The sequence below is a fragment of the Drosophila busckii genome, chromosome 2R (genome assembly GCF_011750605.1).
Source record: "Drosophila busckii strain San Diego stock center, stock number 13000-0081.31 chromosome 2R, ASM1175060v1, whole genome shotgun sequence".
NCBI classification, from domain to species: domain Eukaryota; kingdom Metazoa; phylum Arthropoda; class Insecta; order Diptera; family Drosophilidae; genus Drosophila; species Drosophila busckii.
In genome coordinates, this window is record NC_046605.1 from 3204204 (window position 1) to 3221088 (window position 16885).

A 16885-nucleotide genomic window follows, 5' to 3' on the forward strand; every position below is an offset into this window, starting at 1 on the left:
GATGAGTGCTTTGCGCCTAGGCAACGCGCATTGGCGCAACAGCTAAAAGCGTCCATAAACTATTTTTAGCTACACAGCAAAAAAAAAGGCAAACATAATAATGAAGCTATAGCTTCAAACTCTGTGCGCTGCTTTGCTTCACTTTGTTGCGATTCGAAACTAAGCACAATATAAAATTTAGCTTGAGTTTTAAATTATTTAAATGCAACATTATTAAGTATTATATTGTGTATTTAAAATTACTAAAAGTTGTTAAAAAAGTAGTTGGGTATATTCCATATTAAGCATTTGAATAGTTTTACTCTACTAAAATGTTTAGTATGTGAATTTTTGTTTGCCATAAAAAGCAATAAATTGTTATAATTAAATAAAGTTTATCACTATTTCTTATGTTAGACTGTCTTATCTATTAGATAGTATTTAATAAAAATAATTTTATTAAAATTAATGCGAAACATTTGCATGCTTGAATATTAAATGAATTAATCAGTTTTCATTTAACTTTGATGCTTAATTATATTTTAATTAATTCTGTCAAAATATTATAAGCGCACATATAAAATTAAATAATTTTAATAAATAAATTAAAACAAATTCAACGTATTAAATAAATAATTTGTGTGCTAAGTGAATATTAAATGAATTAACTTTGATGCTTTCTTATATTTTAACTAATTATGTGAAGATAATAAAATAAAAAAATTAAAATAAATTCGACGTATTAAATAAATAATTTGTATGCTAAGTGCATATTAAAATTGGCTTTGATTATTATTTTAACTAATTATGTGTAGATAATAAAATCGCACACATAAAATAAAATAATTATAAAAAATAAAATAAAACAAATTCGACGCATTAAATAATTAAGATGTATGCTAAATAAATATTAAATGAATTACGCAGCTTAAATTTAACTTTGCTGCTTAACTGACTATGTGAAGCTAATAACAAATTCGCCATATAAATATATTTAAAAATTGTGAGTCAGACATGCCAAATGAACTGTCCATTCATGCGCTACTAGCGTAATTATATATTTTTTAATGTATACATGTCTAAAACTTAACTAAACTCCATACATTTTTTTTTAATTACAGCTAAAAACGCAACTGCCCAACTTGCTAGGTAAGTGAAAGTCAACTGCAATTATTTAGCCACTAATTGCTGTAATCAGCAGCTGAAAGTCAAACGCTTGTGCTGAATTTAGCATTAGATTGGGACTAAATCATGATTGACACTGCAGCAGACAGTTGATAATTACAGCTGATGGCGACAAATTATATTTTGGCGTATTGCGCGCATACGCCGCATGCGGTACGCTATGCATGCAATTTAAGTGTGTGCCAAATTAATTGCTAAGCCGACAGTTGGCATATAGTTTGCATCAAATGCACTAAAAATTTGTAGCCTGCGCTGCAATGTAGGCAACAAAAAAAATATTAAAAAAAAAGCACAATTTGCACAAAGGTGACGTCAAAACAATTACGTGCCAGAGAAATACGCTTGATAATAAAATGAAGTGCAGCAGCAAAAGCAAAAGCCTCATGGGGCGTCGGCGTTAGTTTGCCTCAAATGCTAGAACGTGCTCAAGTGTTGACTTTTATAAATTGTGCAGTCGTTTTTCTAGCTATCTTAACATAGTCAGTCGACTACCTCGCACTGGCTGCGACCTGTGTGTGTGTGTGTGTTTGGCATGCGGCTTAACTTGGCCAGCAATTAATTATAAGGCAGTCAGTGTGAGCTCAGGCGGGCCGCCGCTGCAGAGTTCGTCAGGTATAGAGCGAGCAGTTCATCAGCAGTCTGTCTGTCTGTCTGTCTGACAGCTTTAAAAGCCCATTTAAGGCAAATTTAGTTGAGCCAATCAGCAGCGCGCTCTCTCTCCCTCTCACTTGCTGCTTTATATTTGGCTGTCACGCTTGACTAACCACAAATGACATTTAAGCGTAGAAAAAAAAAAAAAATATGCGAAAGCGCAACCCAAATGAAACCACACAGAACTTAACTCAACTCAACTGTAAGCTGCATTGAATTGAGCGAGCTCAGCGCTAAGCGACCGCTGGTTAGCCGCGCTGAGTACGTTTTGTTTACGAGCAGCGCGTAAAATAATTTGCCAGCTTTGCCTGTTTTTATTTGCCTTCATTTTTTTTTCTTTTGCCGCAATTAATGCTAACAGATTAATTATACGCATCGCTGCATAATTTGCTGCCCGAACGAACGACTGCTGTCTGTCTCGCACTCGCTTTTAAAATTTATTTTTGTATTTTATTTAGTGCTGCTCATGCAGCAATGCAGCCAAAGCGAAAGGCGCAAAACACGCGCGCCGCGCTCTAATGAGTGCACATTAGCTACGATACACAGACACAGGACACAGGACACAGAAGTTCAAGCAAAAAGGACGCTTTTGAAAAGGTTTCGTTGGCAGCCGACAACAACAACAACAGTTTAATTTGTGGCCATATTTGCCAGTGACTGCAATTTGCTATTGATAGCCCTGGGCTGATAAAGCAATTTGGGGGGGTCAACACCCAACAGCTGTCACTGCCCTGAAGGGGCTATAATTTATATGAGTTTGCTTAGTTTTTGGCTGCTGCTCATAAATCTAAACGCCTAACAATTTTTTTTTTTTGTATTTATGTGTCAACAACACGAAGCGGCGACTGCGTTCGAAACTAAACTGAAATATAAGCAGGCACGACACCTGAAGCTGAAGCTAGCTAACTACAAAATACACTAAAAGTATTAGTGAAAATATTTAAAAAAAAATGCTAATAATGTATTTAATTAGTTTGCTAAAATTGTATTAATTTTGCATGTGTAAAATATTTGAATTCAGTTCTTAGTTTATTTTGTATTTAAAATGCAGCAAATTATTGCTAATTAAATACATTTAAAATCATTAGTAAGACGTGGAAATAAATAAAAAAAATTGCAAATAATATAAATTGATTTGTAATGAATTAAATGAATTTTTGATGTGTAAAATATTTGAATTCATTTGTTATTTTATTTTGTATTTTAGGTCAGAAAATGATTGCTAGTTAAATACATTTAAAATATGAATAAAATCACTAATATGATGTACAAATAATAAAAAAAAAAATGCAAATAAAATATATTAATTTAGTTTGTAATAAATTGCATAAATTTTTGATGAGTTGAGTTGATGAGAATTATTTGAATTTTTGATGATTAATATTTGAATTCAGTTGGTATTAAACATTTTATTTTGTATTTTAAATACAGCAAATTATTACTAGTTAAATGCATTTAAAATTTGTATAAAACTTTAGTTTTAATTATGGTATAAAGATATAAAAGGCAAAACTTTATAGAAATGGCAATAGAGCTGACGAATTTTGCTAAAAGAAATTGAATTCAAATTTTTTATACTAGTCGTTGCTTCTAAGTCACACAGGTTTAAATAGAGTATACCTTAGTTAATTTATGACTGCGTTTCAATCGAAATTGTTAAGCATAAATTAAGTTTTATTGGTTATTTGAAACTTTGTGTGACTCAAACTCTTTCCAATGAAGTTCAACTTAAGTGTCGAGCATAAGAAATTGTTTGCAATTTCAAAAGTTGTGCGATTAATATCACATTTGCTTTAGAAATGTTACACAATATTAAATTAATTTATACTTTTGCATTTTTTAAATTCAAAACGGTTCAAGCTACGAATTTACATTGCAACTTATGATCTTAACTAATATTTCGTTTAATCGTTTTGCCATTTAGTTTATTAAAATTTAGCAATTTAAGCTTTACATTTGTTGCTTAACTTTTATTAGTACAGCATAAACAAAGTGTATAAAAATGGTCTAGCTTGACATTGAACTGCACTTGAGTCAAACTCTTTGGGTCACCATATGGTCAAAGGCAAGGCAGAAAAAAAGGATGCCAAAGAGATTTATGCATGGGTGTCCGTCCGTTTGTGATTTATACGGCTACATATATTTATGAAAACAAATAAATACAACGTGTGCGCTGTCATTAAAAGCTTACAAAAGGCGCACATTAATTGCATATTAAAACGCATTAAGGAAACATTAGACGGGCCGTATCTGCAACCGAAAATGTATCCGGGCCATAAGCTGGAGGCGCAGGCGACAATTTGCGTCGTTATAGCAACTACACAGACACATAGCGTCATATTAAGCAATAAAAGTGTTGTAAAAATCATAAAACGTAAGCACACGGCCAACAAGAAGTTGAAGTTGAAAGCGTATTAAATATTATAAAAGCCAATTTTTGGCCAAAACTCGTATAAAAGCCACACGGCCATAGCCAAACAGAGAAATCTGCATGTTAGCAAAGGTTACAAGACACACACACACAAACACACAGTCGAGCTGGCAATCATTAGCAGCAACAAAAGCAAACAAACTCAGACACACAAGGCAAACAAAATAAATGCCGTGTTGGCATTTGTGGGCTTGGGGGGGTGCGGGGTAGACAAAGCAACCGCAAACCAGAAGGGACAGCAGCCATGTCTTAGCTACAAGCTGCTCCACTCGCTTTCCGGCCATGTTGCTAGCATTTTAAAACGTAGACTCTGCTCTAATTAAAACAACTCTACATACGCCAAGACAATTGTTAGCATTTGTTTAACACTCAATTTGATGAGCAGCCAGCAACTTGCGCTTGCTCTGCAGGTAATTAACATTTTTATGTACTTTCCACCCACACACACACACACACATACACACCTGTCGCATAATTAAAACGTTGATTTATGCAAAAGATAATAAATTTTCCACAATGGCAGGCAGCCAGCATTTTTTTGTGTTTGAGTATTTATTATATCGCCAACGCCCGATAACGTTGCCTTGAAAGCTTTTTTTAATAAAGCAATTTTCTTGCGTCGCAGTTTTCCTGTTTGTTTACGACATTGCATTTAACACTGTTTAAATAATGTTGAGTGTGTATGAGCAATGAAAATTTTACATTCAACTTACTGCAACTTTACATTCGAGCGCGCCCAAGCTGTGAGGAAATAGTTAAGAGAAAAGTGTAAGCTGTAGCATTAAGTTAAGTCAAATTAATTGAATGCATTATAAATAAAGTAAACATTACATTAAAAGTAGTCATTATATATAAATAATACATTATGGCTCTTAAAAATAATTGATCATATTTAAAATTATTTTCAAGTCTTTAGCATTATTAACTATTTTTATTGAGAGAACATGAGCTGTAGTTTTTATATTTTATTAAGTGCTGGCTGTGTGGAATTAGTTCAGAAAAAAATGTAAGCTGTAGCATTAAGTCAAATTAATTGAATACAATTTAAATAAAGTTTATATAGTTTTTGCATCGAAACTGTGGCTCATAAAAATAATTGGTCAAAAAAAAATGTAAAATTGTTTTTAGGTCTTTAAAAAATGATTTACTATTTTTTTTTTGAGAGAACACGAGCTACATTTTTTTCATATTTTATTAAGTGCAGTCTGTGTGGAAATAGTTAATTATATTATAGATAAAGTAAACATTATTTTTGCTTCTCAACTCTGACTCATAAAAATAATTACACATGCTTAAAATTATTTTCAAGTCATTTACTATTTTTTGTTTATCTGAGAACATGATTTTAATTTTTGTATATATTATTTCTTCACTTTAAATTGTAATAAATTTTAATTTATAAATTTTGTTTGTCTGAGAACATGCATTTATTTTTTTATATTTTATTTTTTCACTTTAAATTGTGAAAATTTTCAATTTATAATAATTATTCTCATTATTCTCTCTCCAATAAATGTGAAATAGCAAATTGAGCAATGTTAACTTATAAGAGTATGTTAAATTAACAGAAAATGTTAAGTTGAGTTAACAGAAAATGTTATGTTAAGTAAGTTTGGCTCTCAGCATTAAAATGGATTCACTAAGAGAGCAAAAGGGAATGATAAACGTGTGAGCCTCAGACTCTGAGGGGCTTGATCCAATCTTCAGCTCTTTCTCTCTCTCTCCCTCTTTCAACTTAAGCTGCAACTTATGCAATTTATACAAAATTCAATTACTAATTACAGCAGCACTGCTAAATTTATTTGCCGATTCACTGCTCTCTAAATTTCTCTAAATTTAATATACATCCACCTAAGGGCAAAGCTCGAGCGCGCAATCCAATCAAAGCAAAGATTTTTGTCAATTACCTCACAGTTGACAAAACTGAACAAGCTCGACGAACGAACATATGCACTCAAATTAAATGACATTTCAGACTTTGAGATTCGCAATTTCGTCGGCAGTTATAGCCGGCTATTGATTTAAGGGGCTCATTAATTTTTAAACAGTTTGAAAATTGCGCCTGTTATTCTTTTTGGCGCATGCATTTTTGATTTACGAGCGAAGTAGCGCAGCAGCAGCAGCAACGAGTGAAGCCGCTCTTGACGTCAATCAAGTTTGAGTGGATTTTTACTTATTTTAAACATTGTTCCCCAAGCGCACAAAACGAAATGAAAGAGCGAGTGAGCGTGAGAGAGAGAGAGCGCGAATGTATGGGCAGTAAGGGAGTTGCAACTCCCAATCAAACTTTGCCAATAAAGTCTTTAGCCTAAAGACAGCGGATAAATCAAGTCATCAGAGAGAGAGTGAGACAGCGATAGTGAAAGGGCTGTGTGCTGAAAGCTACGCGCACACATTATTTATGGCAAGTGCTTTAAAGTTGAACTGCCCCATGTGTGAGGCGTAATCAAAATCAGCGTCGAGCAGACACAGAAAAAATAAAAGGAACAACTTTGGTGCGAAATTTAAGTTTATTTTTTGTTTTTGTGTCGATTACACCGTCGAGACTCCAGCAATGGGCAGATGTTGCGTATACGTAATAATGGCCAAACGCAAAACAAAACAGCAGACGCAGAGAAGAAGAAGAAGCAGCAGGCATAGTTTTAGCCAGCGTGTGAGTTTTTGTTAATAAAAAGGCCAACGCAGCCAAATGAAAAATACTTTTGCTTCTGCTGCTGCTGGGTGGGGCCCAAATTGACTTAATCTAAAATAAAAGTTTAGTGCGTTGGCCCAGCAGTAAATGACTTGCAAGTGTGTGTGTGTGTGAATCGTTGCCGCTTCGTTTAGCTCATCACACACACACACATGTGAGTTTATATGGCAGCATGTTAATTTCCCAGGAAACGCACGATAAAGTTGAATGCTTTTTCGAAAAACTATTTGACTTTGAGCAAAGGGTAGCACACACACACATACAAGCACAAACACTCGTTACATATATCACATTTAGCGTGTGTGTGTGTGCGCTAGGTAAACGCACACACACATATGCAAAAGACTTTACTTAAACTCGAAATTGGAATTGGAAACGAGTCGTTGAGTCGTTGAGCTGAGCTGAGTTCAGTTCAGTTGAGTGTGCCACACACACAGGCAAACTCACACACACACACACACACACGCTTTGCACATGCGCTGCGCTGCGAATTAAATCAAATAAAAAAAGTTTTAATAAGGAAATAAATTCTCGTGCAAAATGCTGAAAAGGCAACAAGATTTACGATGCACAAAAGATAAATTTACAAATGTAAAACGCACACACACGTGTATGTGTGTGTGTATTTTAGAACTTAAACTACAGCAGTCGTAATACGCATTTATTTATAGCAAGTAACTAGCAATTACATTTAAAAGCGACGCATAAAATGAAGCGTTAACACCCCAAGGCAATTGACTGCGGCTTATTTTACAATAAAAGCAACAGCAGCAACAAATTTGCAACACAATATACAATAATTTCCGTCATGTAAATACGAAAAACTGTCTGTTGATTATTTCCGTTTACGATCTAACTAGTTGTTGTCACAGTTGCCAACGACAGTGCAGCGTAGACTTCGACACAAGCTCAAGGCACAAGCTACAGTGTGTGCATTATTACATGTGCTCACTGTAGCGACTGTTTTTTTTTGGCAGCCGCCTGCAGTTTGTTGTCGTTTAGCTGCTGTTTTATTTATTTTTTTGCTATACGTTGCGTATACTTTATTTTTTTTATTATTTATGGCATTGGCTTTGGCAAACAATCAGCTTGAGCGTTGGTAGCAGTGCAATTCAAGATTTTTAAAATGATTGTTTGCCAGCTGGATTTATATATATTTTTCTTTCTGTCTTGCATAAATTTTATACAATTTTTTTTTATTTTTTTGCGCAACGCTTTCATATTTTTGTTACGTTTCTCGTTTGAATGTTTGTTTAGGCAGCAGCGAGCAAGCGAAAGAGTGAGTGGCAACATTAATTAATTAAAATATTCAACGCCCAACGGGGCGTATGCGTAACCATTGGATTACTCACTAACAATCCACTGGGGAGTGAGGCCAAGAGCATTTTACTGAACTGACCCTTTTAGCATTTTTTGTTGTTGCCAGCCTAAAGTTTATCAACGAAATTACTTCTTAGTCTTAACACACACACACTAATACATATGTATGCTTTGCACTTGGCTTGTTGTTGTGACAAGTGTTTGCTGCTTTACTTTGGTTGTGAGGCTCGCGCTTTGCTCCCGAGCGTTTTGTCAGCTTTATAATTAAAGCAAAAGTTAATTTTTGCTGTCATTCTATTTTTTGTGTATGTCCTTGTTGTTGTTGCTTTGCATGCGCGCACGCCCTTGCCGGAAAACTCATTATTTTTTTAAATGAAACTCTTGCTTTGTGCGCTGCCGCGCTCTCAATTTACCCCCAGCCCCAGCCCCATGCGCTGCCTCTTCTAGTCGCGTGTGTTTTGTCTCTGCCATTGTGCTGCTGATGATCCCAGTCGCAATTAACTCAAGAAAATAATGTTGCCGCAATGACGAGCAGAAATATAATATTTTTCTGCTTATCCCCATCCCTCGCACCAAAAGTCATTTCACTTTTTTATAGCTTATCCCCCCCCCCCCCTTGCATGCAATATGAGCATGTTGCATTTCTAATGAGCATGTAAATGGAAAAAATATCTCAGACTCAGAGAAGTCGCAAAGCTGCGACGTCGACTGCGACTGCGAGTGCAGATGAAGTCACAACTGCTGCTCATTTTGTATGCCAATTGCTGTCGCTTATGGCTGCTAATGCTAACTGACTTTTTACAAGTATCTAGGGCAAACTAAACATATGTATAAGAGTCTCTCTCTGCTGTTGCTGTTTTATTGTCAGGCAATAATTATAAATTTTACAAAATGCATTGCGCAATGACAGCGAATTACAAATTCGCAGCGCAATTGCAATTTTTGCTAAAACTTTGGCTCTTGCACTTCAATGTGTGTCAGACACTGAGAGAAAATAGGGTAGGGGAACGACTTGTAAATAAATAATAAATGGTTATTGCTGCTTTACTTTTTATTACACTTTATTAGATTACAGCTAAGCACTTATGGCTAGCTAGGGGTCTGTTGCTAAGCGTACTGACTTTATTTATGATTGCATATAGCTTAGAGTGCGTATACTTAATTGCTAAATTGCTATATGAATAGTTAGAAACAATCAGCACAATTGATATGAATGGTTTGCATATTTCGATATTTATCGTTTGAATCAAATTTGATTGCATATTAAAAATAAACAAAATATATAATCAGTGCTTATTAATATCATATAAATTCATAGATTCTCAACAAGACTTAAGAGGTTAAAGGTAATTGCTAAATTGCATTAGGCATAAGATAGAAACAAGCAGTTTATATGAATGGTTAGCATATTTCGTTTAAATAACGTTTAAATATAACAAATTTGAATCATCATAATCATTAGTGATTATATTTATATAAAATAAATATTTATATGCTGAAATTCATAGCTTCTTAACAAGTCTTAAGAGGTAAAAGCTAAATGCTGTTTGAATTATTTGGATTCTGTTAGCAAAGCACTACAATGACGCTATAATTACTTTTAGTTTAATCTTTAGTTTAGTTTAATTTTTTTTTGTTATATATGTAGTATGGGAATGACATTGAGTTTGCTGTAGGGCATAGATTGCAGCACCTTAAGAGTAACAGCCGCTTAGCAAAGGCAAAGAAAGAGACAAGGGAAGTGAAGAGAATTACAAACGAGTCAGTCGCAAAGAGAAGTGAAACAAGAGTAGAATACAAAAAAAAGAAGTCGCGATCAGTTAATTTTACATACATAAATAATTAAGAAGAACTAAATAATAATTAAGAAGAAAACTGAAGATTAATTTCATATAAAATCATCAATATTTCAATCCAATAAATAAATAAATATTTGTAGCATCAAATATATTACAAATCAAATATAGAATCAATATACTGCACACAAAAAAAAAAAAAATAATAAAATTAAATCTGCAAGAAATTAAATGAACATATATTATTAAAAAAATAAATATACTACATATATTATTTTTAGATACTTTGGTTATACTCAAAGCTTCGCAACTATTTAATGAATATGCTATGGCTATCATTTTTAGATTGCTGCCATCGAAGTATTCATATGACAAATTATAGATAATATGTATATAATATACTAACTGCCCGTCCACTTAGACGGCTTAAACGGCAAGGTTTGGCCAAGACCTTGGGTCGACATTGAAACAGACTTTCCAACATTTCCTCCCCATACATTTGTAGTACAGATGCTACACTTAATAAAGAAATAAATAATAAAAAAAATATATATATAATGCCCATGAGTCCTTACACGCTTCTCTTAGAGTCTTGATACCGCCATAAGCAGTTGATCTTTAATTTTAATAATTTGTATACTAACAACAAATATTCAAAGCATATTTAGTAAGCAATATTTGCTACCAAGTGACTCACTGCATGCCGCAAATGAATCAAACAAATGGCAAAATAATTTCAACTGAAATTTATGTTTATATTTGTGTCTGCAAAGTTTTTATCTTTAGCAACGTTTTGCATGCCAACTCAACTTATGTTTTATTATAAAAAATGAACTCCCACGCGACTTTAAGCTGTCAATAGCAAGCCAGCGCTGAGTTATCTCTTTTAAGTTTTGGCTTAAGTATTAAATCATTAAATTGCCATACAGCAAGTTCTGGCGCGCAGTGTAGCCAAAACTGCAGAAGAAGAAGAAAAACTCGTGCTGCAAGCAATTTTAATATAAGGGGAAATATCAGCAGCTGCCACTGCCAGTGCCATTGGTGCTGCTGCAGCTACTGGTGGCGGCATCTCTGCTCTATTGCAAGGCAGGTGAGGGTAATTGAAATGTATGTGTGAGAGCATGTGGCATGCATGTGGGCAACTCAAGCAGCAGCAGCGTAGACGTTGCATAAGTTTAATGAACTTTGGCATGCACATGCCACACACACACAAAGATAGAGAGAGAGAGAGCGAGTCACTCTCTCTCTCTCTATCGCTTACCCTTTGGGTAACATAAATGCTTGCATGCTTGTAGAAATTGCTTAACTGGGATTTGCTTAATTTTACCAACATGCTTGCCACTTGAATGCCAACGTTTGTACCGTTATATGCGGCATCTTCAGCTACAGCTTGTGTATTACCAGCTATAGCTTATGGCTAACAAGGGAATTGCGTCACACGCTGCGTATGAGCAATCAATGAGTAGCTTGTGTTGGGTTGTGCGCATTTGATTTCAAAAAAAAAAATTCACGCTTTTTTAAGTGTGCGGCAAACTCAAGCTGCGGCCACTTTGTCAGTCAATCAATAAAATGCAAATATTTGCCAATTGCCTTGGCATTGTTTTCTATGTGTGTGTGTGTGTGTGTGCGTCGCTTTGAACTTCAAAAGTTCTGCATAAACACTTAACAAAATTCAATGACAACTTCAATAAACTGGCACTTCAAATGCCAAAGCAACAGCTGCCTACAAGTGGCTCACACACATACATATACATGTGTGCGTGTGTGTGTGTGTGTTGTGTTTGCTGCTGCGCTGCTCGCTTTGTAGCTTTGTCAACTAAGTATGTCAACTATGTCAACTGTGCGTACTGAGGACTAAGAGCTAAGCGCCACTAACTAACGCTAACTGTCACAATTAGTTAGTCAGTCGCATAAAATGCGCAAATTTGTTGCGCTTTGGGGTCGCATAAAAAGCGCACATAACACAAATCGAAAACTAAAACCGAAAAAATCCTCTCGGCTCTCGATATTAGTTCAATAATAAATACGCACAAATCCTTTGAGGTCAGCCAAAATGTTGGCCAAACTTTTAAGCTGCAACATACACATACACACATGCATGTGTATGCGTGTGTGTGTGTGTTGGCCACTTGGTTTTCTATTATAGTACAGCGTCTCTGGCTACGGTTCAGCCGCATTGCATAGGAAGGCCGCCAGTTTATTGGTTTCCACTGATTTGGAAGCCATTGCCGTTGCCTTGCCAAAAGTGCCTGTTGGCCTGACCAAAAGCGCCTTAGCGTGCAAAATATTGATGCCGTTGGCTACACACAAAACTCAAACCCGTAACTTCAAATAAAATAACAAAAGCCAACAAAACATGCGCATGTTTTACTGCAGTTTTTTTGTTGTTTTTGTTTGCAGCGCAGCTTACATAGACAGCAATAATAATAACAACAGCAGCAGCAGCAACAATAGCCCGTTGGGCATTTTTCATCGCGTACGCTGCGCTGTAAAAATCATTTTATGAGTTTGCATAAAATTTTGTGGTTTTCACGCCCATGTTTATTGCAAAAGCAAAAAAAGAGCGTAACGTTGCCCTACACACATATGTTGGTAGCTACTACGAGCACATTGTGCTGGCAACGTCGACAGTTATTGATTTTATTTGCTAATCTAAGCCAAAGCCGCACAGCCGCCTGTCCAAGCTGCAAGCTTTAGCAGCGGGTTTAGTTTATTTTTCCATTTCAGCTGCTGCTGCAAATTTGGATTTTAACTGCTGCTCGCACTTTATTTATATTTAATTAAAATTGTCTGTCAAGCTAAAGCTGCAAAGCACTTTGGCTAGTTCATAATCTCACATAATAATTTGAATTTAATAATTAATAATAAGCAGCAGTGCTCTCTATTATTTTTTGCTTTGTTCCCACCGCTTTTCCTGGAAGTCTCTCGTTGGCATTTAGGGCCAAAGCCATTAACCAACTAAGGTTTGGCAATTTTTATAGCTTTTGGTTTATTTTTATGCCAAAAATCAGCATAAAGTGTAGTCAACTTATTTTTAAAAGCTAAATGAAATTCTTAACAGTAAATTAAATGCCAAATTTCTTTAGAATTTCTTACTTACCGTTTCAGCTTGAGTTGCCAAAATCTAAAAATAAATATGAATAACAAAATAAAAGTAACAATGGACGTTTTTTTTAAGCTGTCAGGACATCAAACTATGCATTAAATATATATTTACATAATCACTAACCCAAATACATACAGACTAAAAGATGAAAACAGCTTTTGCTTTTGACTTGTAGTTCTATTTAAATTATATCAATCAATGAAATTTATGTTTGTTTTTCAGCTTTAAACAATTAATTGTTTTTATACGAGCATAAATAATAAAAATATAATTTTAAATTATATCAATCAATGAAATTTATGTTTGTTTTTCAAACTTTATAAGCAAGCGCTGAATTTAATATGCAATAAATTAGAGTGCGCAATTTGAAATTAAATATTCAAATATTAAATTCAAATTAAAAATATTAAATTTACTATTATTTATTGATATTTAATGAGTTGGATAAAATTAATTATTTACTACAATAAAAACTTTGCAGTAAATTGAACATTTATATACAAATATATAGATTGGGTTAAACAAATTCGATTATATATATTTTAAGATTATCTCTGATTTTTTCTAGATTTTTTAGTTGCTTTTGTATTAGATTTTTGTAATCTTTTTACAGCATTGAAATATTTGGAATTAATTAAAAGTGAGACTTGAAAATGAATTCTGACTAGGGCATCATTTTCATTCAAAATTATCAATTAAGATCAGCAACACGCACATTTATGTTTATTTTAATTAGACTTGCAAAAATCTTATAAAACGCTAGTAGGGGTAGCTTTGACTTCGAGTCGTAAAGTCAGTTGAGCGTCGCATTGATTTGCGGCTCATTAAATGATTGCCTCGTGTCAAATGGCTATCAAATTTAATTTGTACAGCCAAAGGCAAGGCCAAGCAACGAGCGTGCAATTAAATGCCAACATGAACAACAACACCTGGCACGCAACATTTAGAGGCAACACACCCAGAAGTCTTAGCCTTTCATTATGCTGCGGCCGCAGTCAATTTCCGTTTGGCTCTAATGACAGCAGAAATTTTAATAATATTACAGCACCCCCAAACTAAAAATGAAAGCAATTGTAGCTGTGTATGTGTGTGTGTGTGTGTGTGTGTGTGTGTGTGTATTTGTAATTAGCAAGCCAGCAGGCAGCAGTCGTCTTTGGTTTATCTAGATGAGCCGCGTTGGCTTTGCGCTAAGATTTGCTTAAGCCGCGCACGTAGCCCGCCTACGACTATAAAATGAAAGTTACAGACAACGAGAGCAGCAAGTAAAAACAATTAATATTGGCCCAGGCCGTATATGCAACAATAACCTTTTGTTTTTAGTAGCCAAAGCCACTTCAAATCCGCATGCATTGGCTCTGCTTCAAAAAAGGGTTCGAGTCTCTCTCTCTCTCTCTGTCTCTCTCTGTTGGCCTGCAGGTGAAATAAATTATTATTTATGACGGTCATTAGAGCTTAATGGCGGCGGCAATGATGTCCACGGCCACATCCACGGCCGAACTTCCGGCGCTTAAGCGAAAATGAAAAAGAAACATTTGCGGCCGGGACTTTGGTTGAGGTTCCAACTTGCGGTTCAACTTGAACCCTTTTTATTCTGCTGTCGCTTGCTACTTTGGCCTCGCATCTTGTATTTTTTTAATGGCCCCCCCCCACAAACATTATGCAGCCCTGCTGCGTATTGTGTCCTTGAAATTATTACGCATAAACAATAAGAAAATCCGGCGGCGTTTATCGTAAAATTCAAGGCATTATTATTTGGCGTGTGAAAATATTTATGCATTGGCAAAACTTTTGACCCGACCCGACATAAATACGACTGCCCCACAAAAAAAAAAGGACACGCGTGTGCGTGTGTGTGTGTGTGCGTGTGGCATAATGTAGGCATATTAATGGCGTTTTGTGGCTGACACATTGTAAATTCAAATGCATTTTGCAGCTGTGCCGGCCGAAAAAGCAGCAACGGTAAAATAACTTGGCCCAAAACCTTTAACCACAAAGTGAAAACAATCAATCAAAATATGCACATGTCTAAAGGGCTTGCCAAGCGCCAAGCGCTTGAGAGAGCGAGATAGAGAGAGCGAGAGAGTGAGAGCGGCAGCTTAAAAGCCTTTGCTGCTGTGACTCAAATTAATTTCATGCATTTGTGACATATGCTGGCTGGCAAGGCGACAATTTGCATAAAACGGGCCAACACACACACACACACACGCACACACACGCATATGCAGCGATATAAATATATACATACATATATATTAACGAGGTAAGAACTCAAGCAGCGCCGCATTTTGACTGCTCTATAATAAAAAGTAGTTAAAAATATTTTTTTCAACATAACATAAGCTTAAACTTTATTGCTTAATGCATAAAAAAACATAAATTATTTAGTATATTTTTATAGCAACAAAAGCTGCATACAGTAAAAATAAAATTAAAATTCTATGAACTTATTATTTAAAGCATAAATTATTTAAAGCAATATTGCTAACTTAAATGTTGTGCTATAAAATTAAAAAAAAAATGTTATTATTTTTCGCGCATATATTTCAAATAAATTATAAATAAATTAAACATTTAAGCAAATTATTTAGTATATTTTTATAGCAACAAAAGTTTTGTACATTAAAATAAAAGTAAAAAAAATTGTAACTATTATTTTGCGTCTATAAAAATTGCGCATAATTTGCAAATAAATTATTTAAAACATTATTGAACATTTAAGTTAAAACAAGCAGCATAATGAGCATTAAAATCAAAATATTGATGCATAATAAATGCGCATAAATTTCAAAATATGCACTAAGCCAGCTTTAAATAAATTAAGTTAATAATATAAAATTCTATTGTAGTTATAAAGCAATTTTAATTTGAGCTGTAGCTGTAATCTACAAATTTTAACTTGAATATCTAATTCTATATAATTATGTAGTGTAATATATATAGCATATAACGGCATTGAAAATTTGCTTAATAAACTTTGCGCAACTCCAACTGTAAGCTGCAAGGCAAAGGCAAAAAAATCAAGCATACGCCATGTTGACTGGCAACAATTGCAATTGTTATATGCAGAGCGTTGATTTATTTACCAAGCGTATGTCGCATGCTTTTTATTTTATGATTATGCACAATTGTTGTTGTTGTTGTTTTTTGTTGTTGTTGCTTAAGTAAGAACTGCAAACGTCTTTAAAGGCATCGACTTGTACGTGTGTGTGTGAAGTTTTGCAATTTCTGAGACAAAATTACATGCACTTTCGTTGTGTTTCATTTTTGCTTTTTGCATGCGCATGTCTGTGCATGTGTGTGTGTGTAATTGCGCTTGTAGTTGTGTCGCATCGCAAGTTGCCTTGCGCTCTTTGATAAATGCGCATAATTTCAGTAGTTTTTCCAGCAAGCACCAAGCGCAAAAAACTTTACACACACACACACACACACACTCTCCCTCTCTATGTGTGTGTGTGTATTGCTGCGCGTGTAGTTTACGCACGCTGCAGCGCTTTATTGTTCACAGCGTCGCGTTAAATATTATGCCAGCTGGCTGGGTTTTGTCTTCTGCGGCATTATAAAGACGATTACATGACTTTATAGGTGACTATATGTTTATGTGTATGTGTGTACGTGTGTGTGCTTGTGTGTGTGTGTGGGCGTGTCAACGTCAGGTGTATATATTTATGAGCTGCGACAACGCCTGACGTTAGTTTAATGAAATACCTGACAAGATTTATGCGTTG

General features: G+C 34.8%; 2 protein-coding genes across 2 annotated transcripts in view; one reads left to right on the plus strand and one right to left on the minus strand.

Moving 5' to 3' along the window:
* LOC108596860 overlaps nt 1–10426 on the plus strand; it is a 25107-nt gene extending 14681 nt beyond the window's left edge. The window contains exon 5 of the mRNA XM_033293250.1: nt 10400–10426. Coding sequence (XP_033149141.1) covers nt 10400–10426 — 27 coding nt within the window. The remainder of the gene's footprint in view (nt 1–10399) is intronic.
* A 641-nt stretch (nt 10427–11067) lies between these two features.
* LOC108594663 overlaps nt 11068–16885 on the minus strand; it is a 12707-nt gene continuing 6889 nt past the window's right edge. Inside the window, exon 2 of the mRNA XM_017979805.2 lies at nt 11068–11130. Coding sequence (XP_017835294.2) covers nt 11068–11130 — 63 coding nt within the window. The remainder of the gene's footprint in view (nt 11131–16885) is intronic.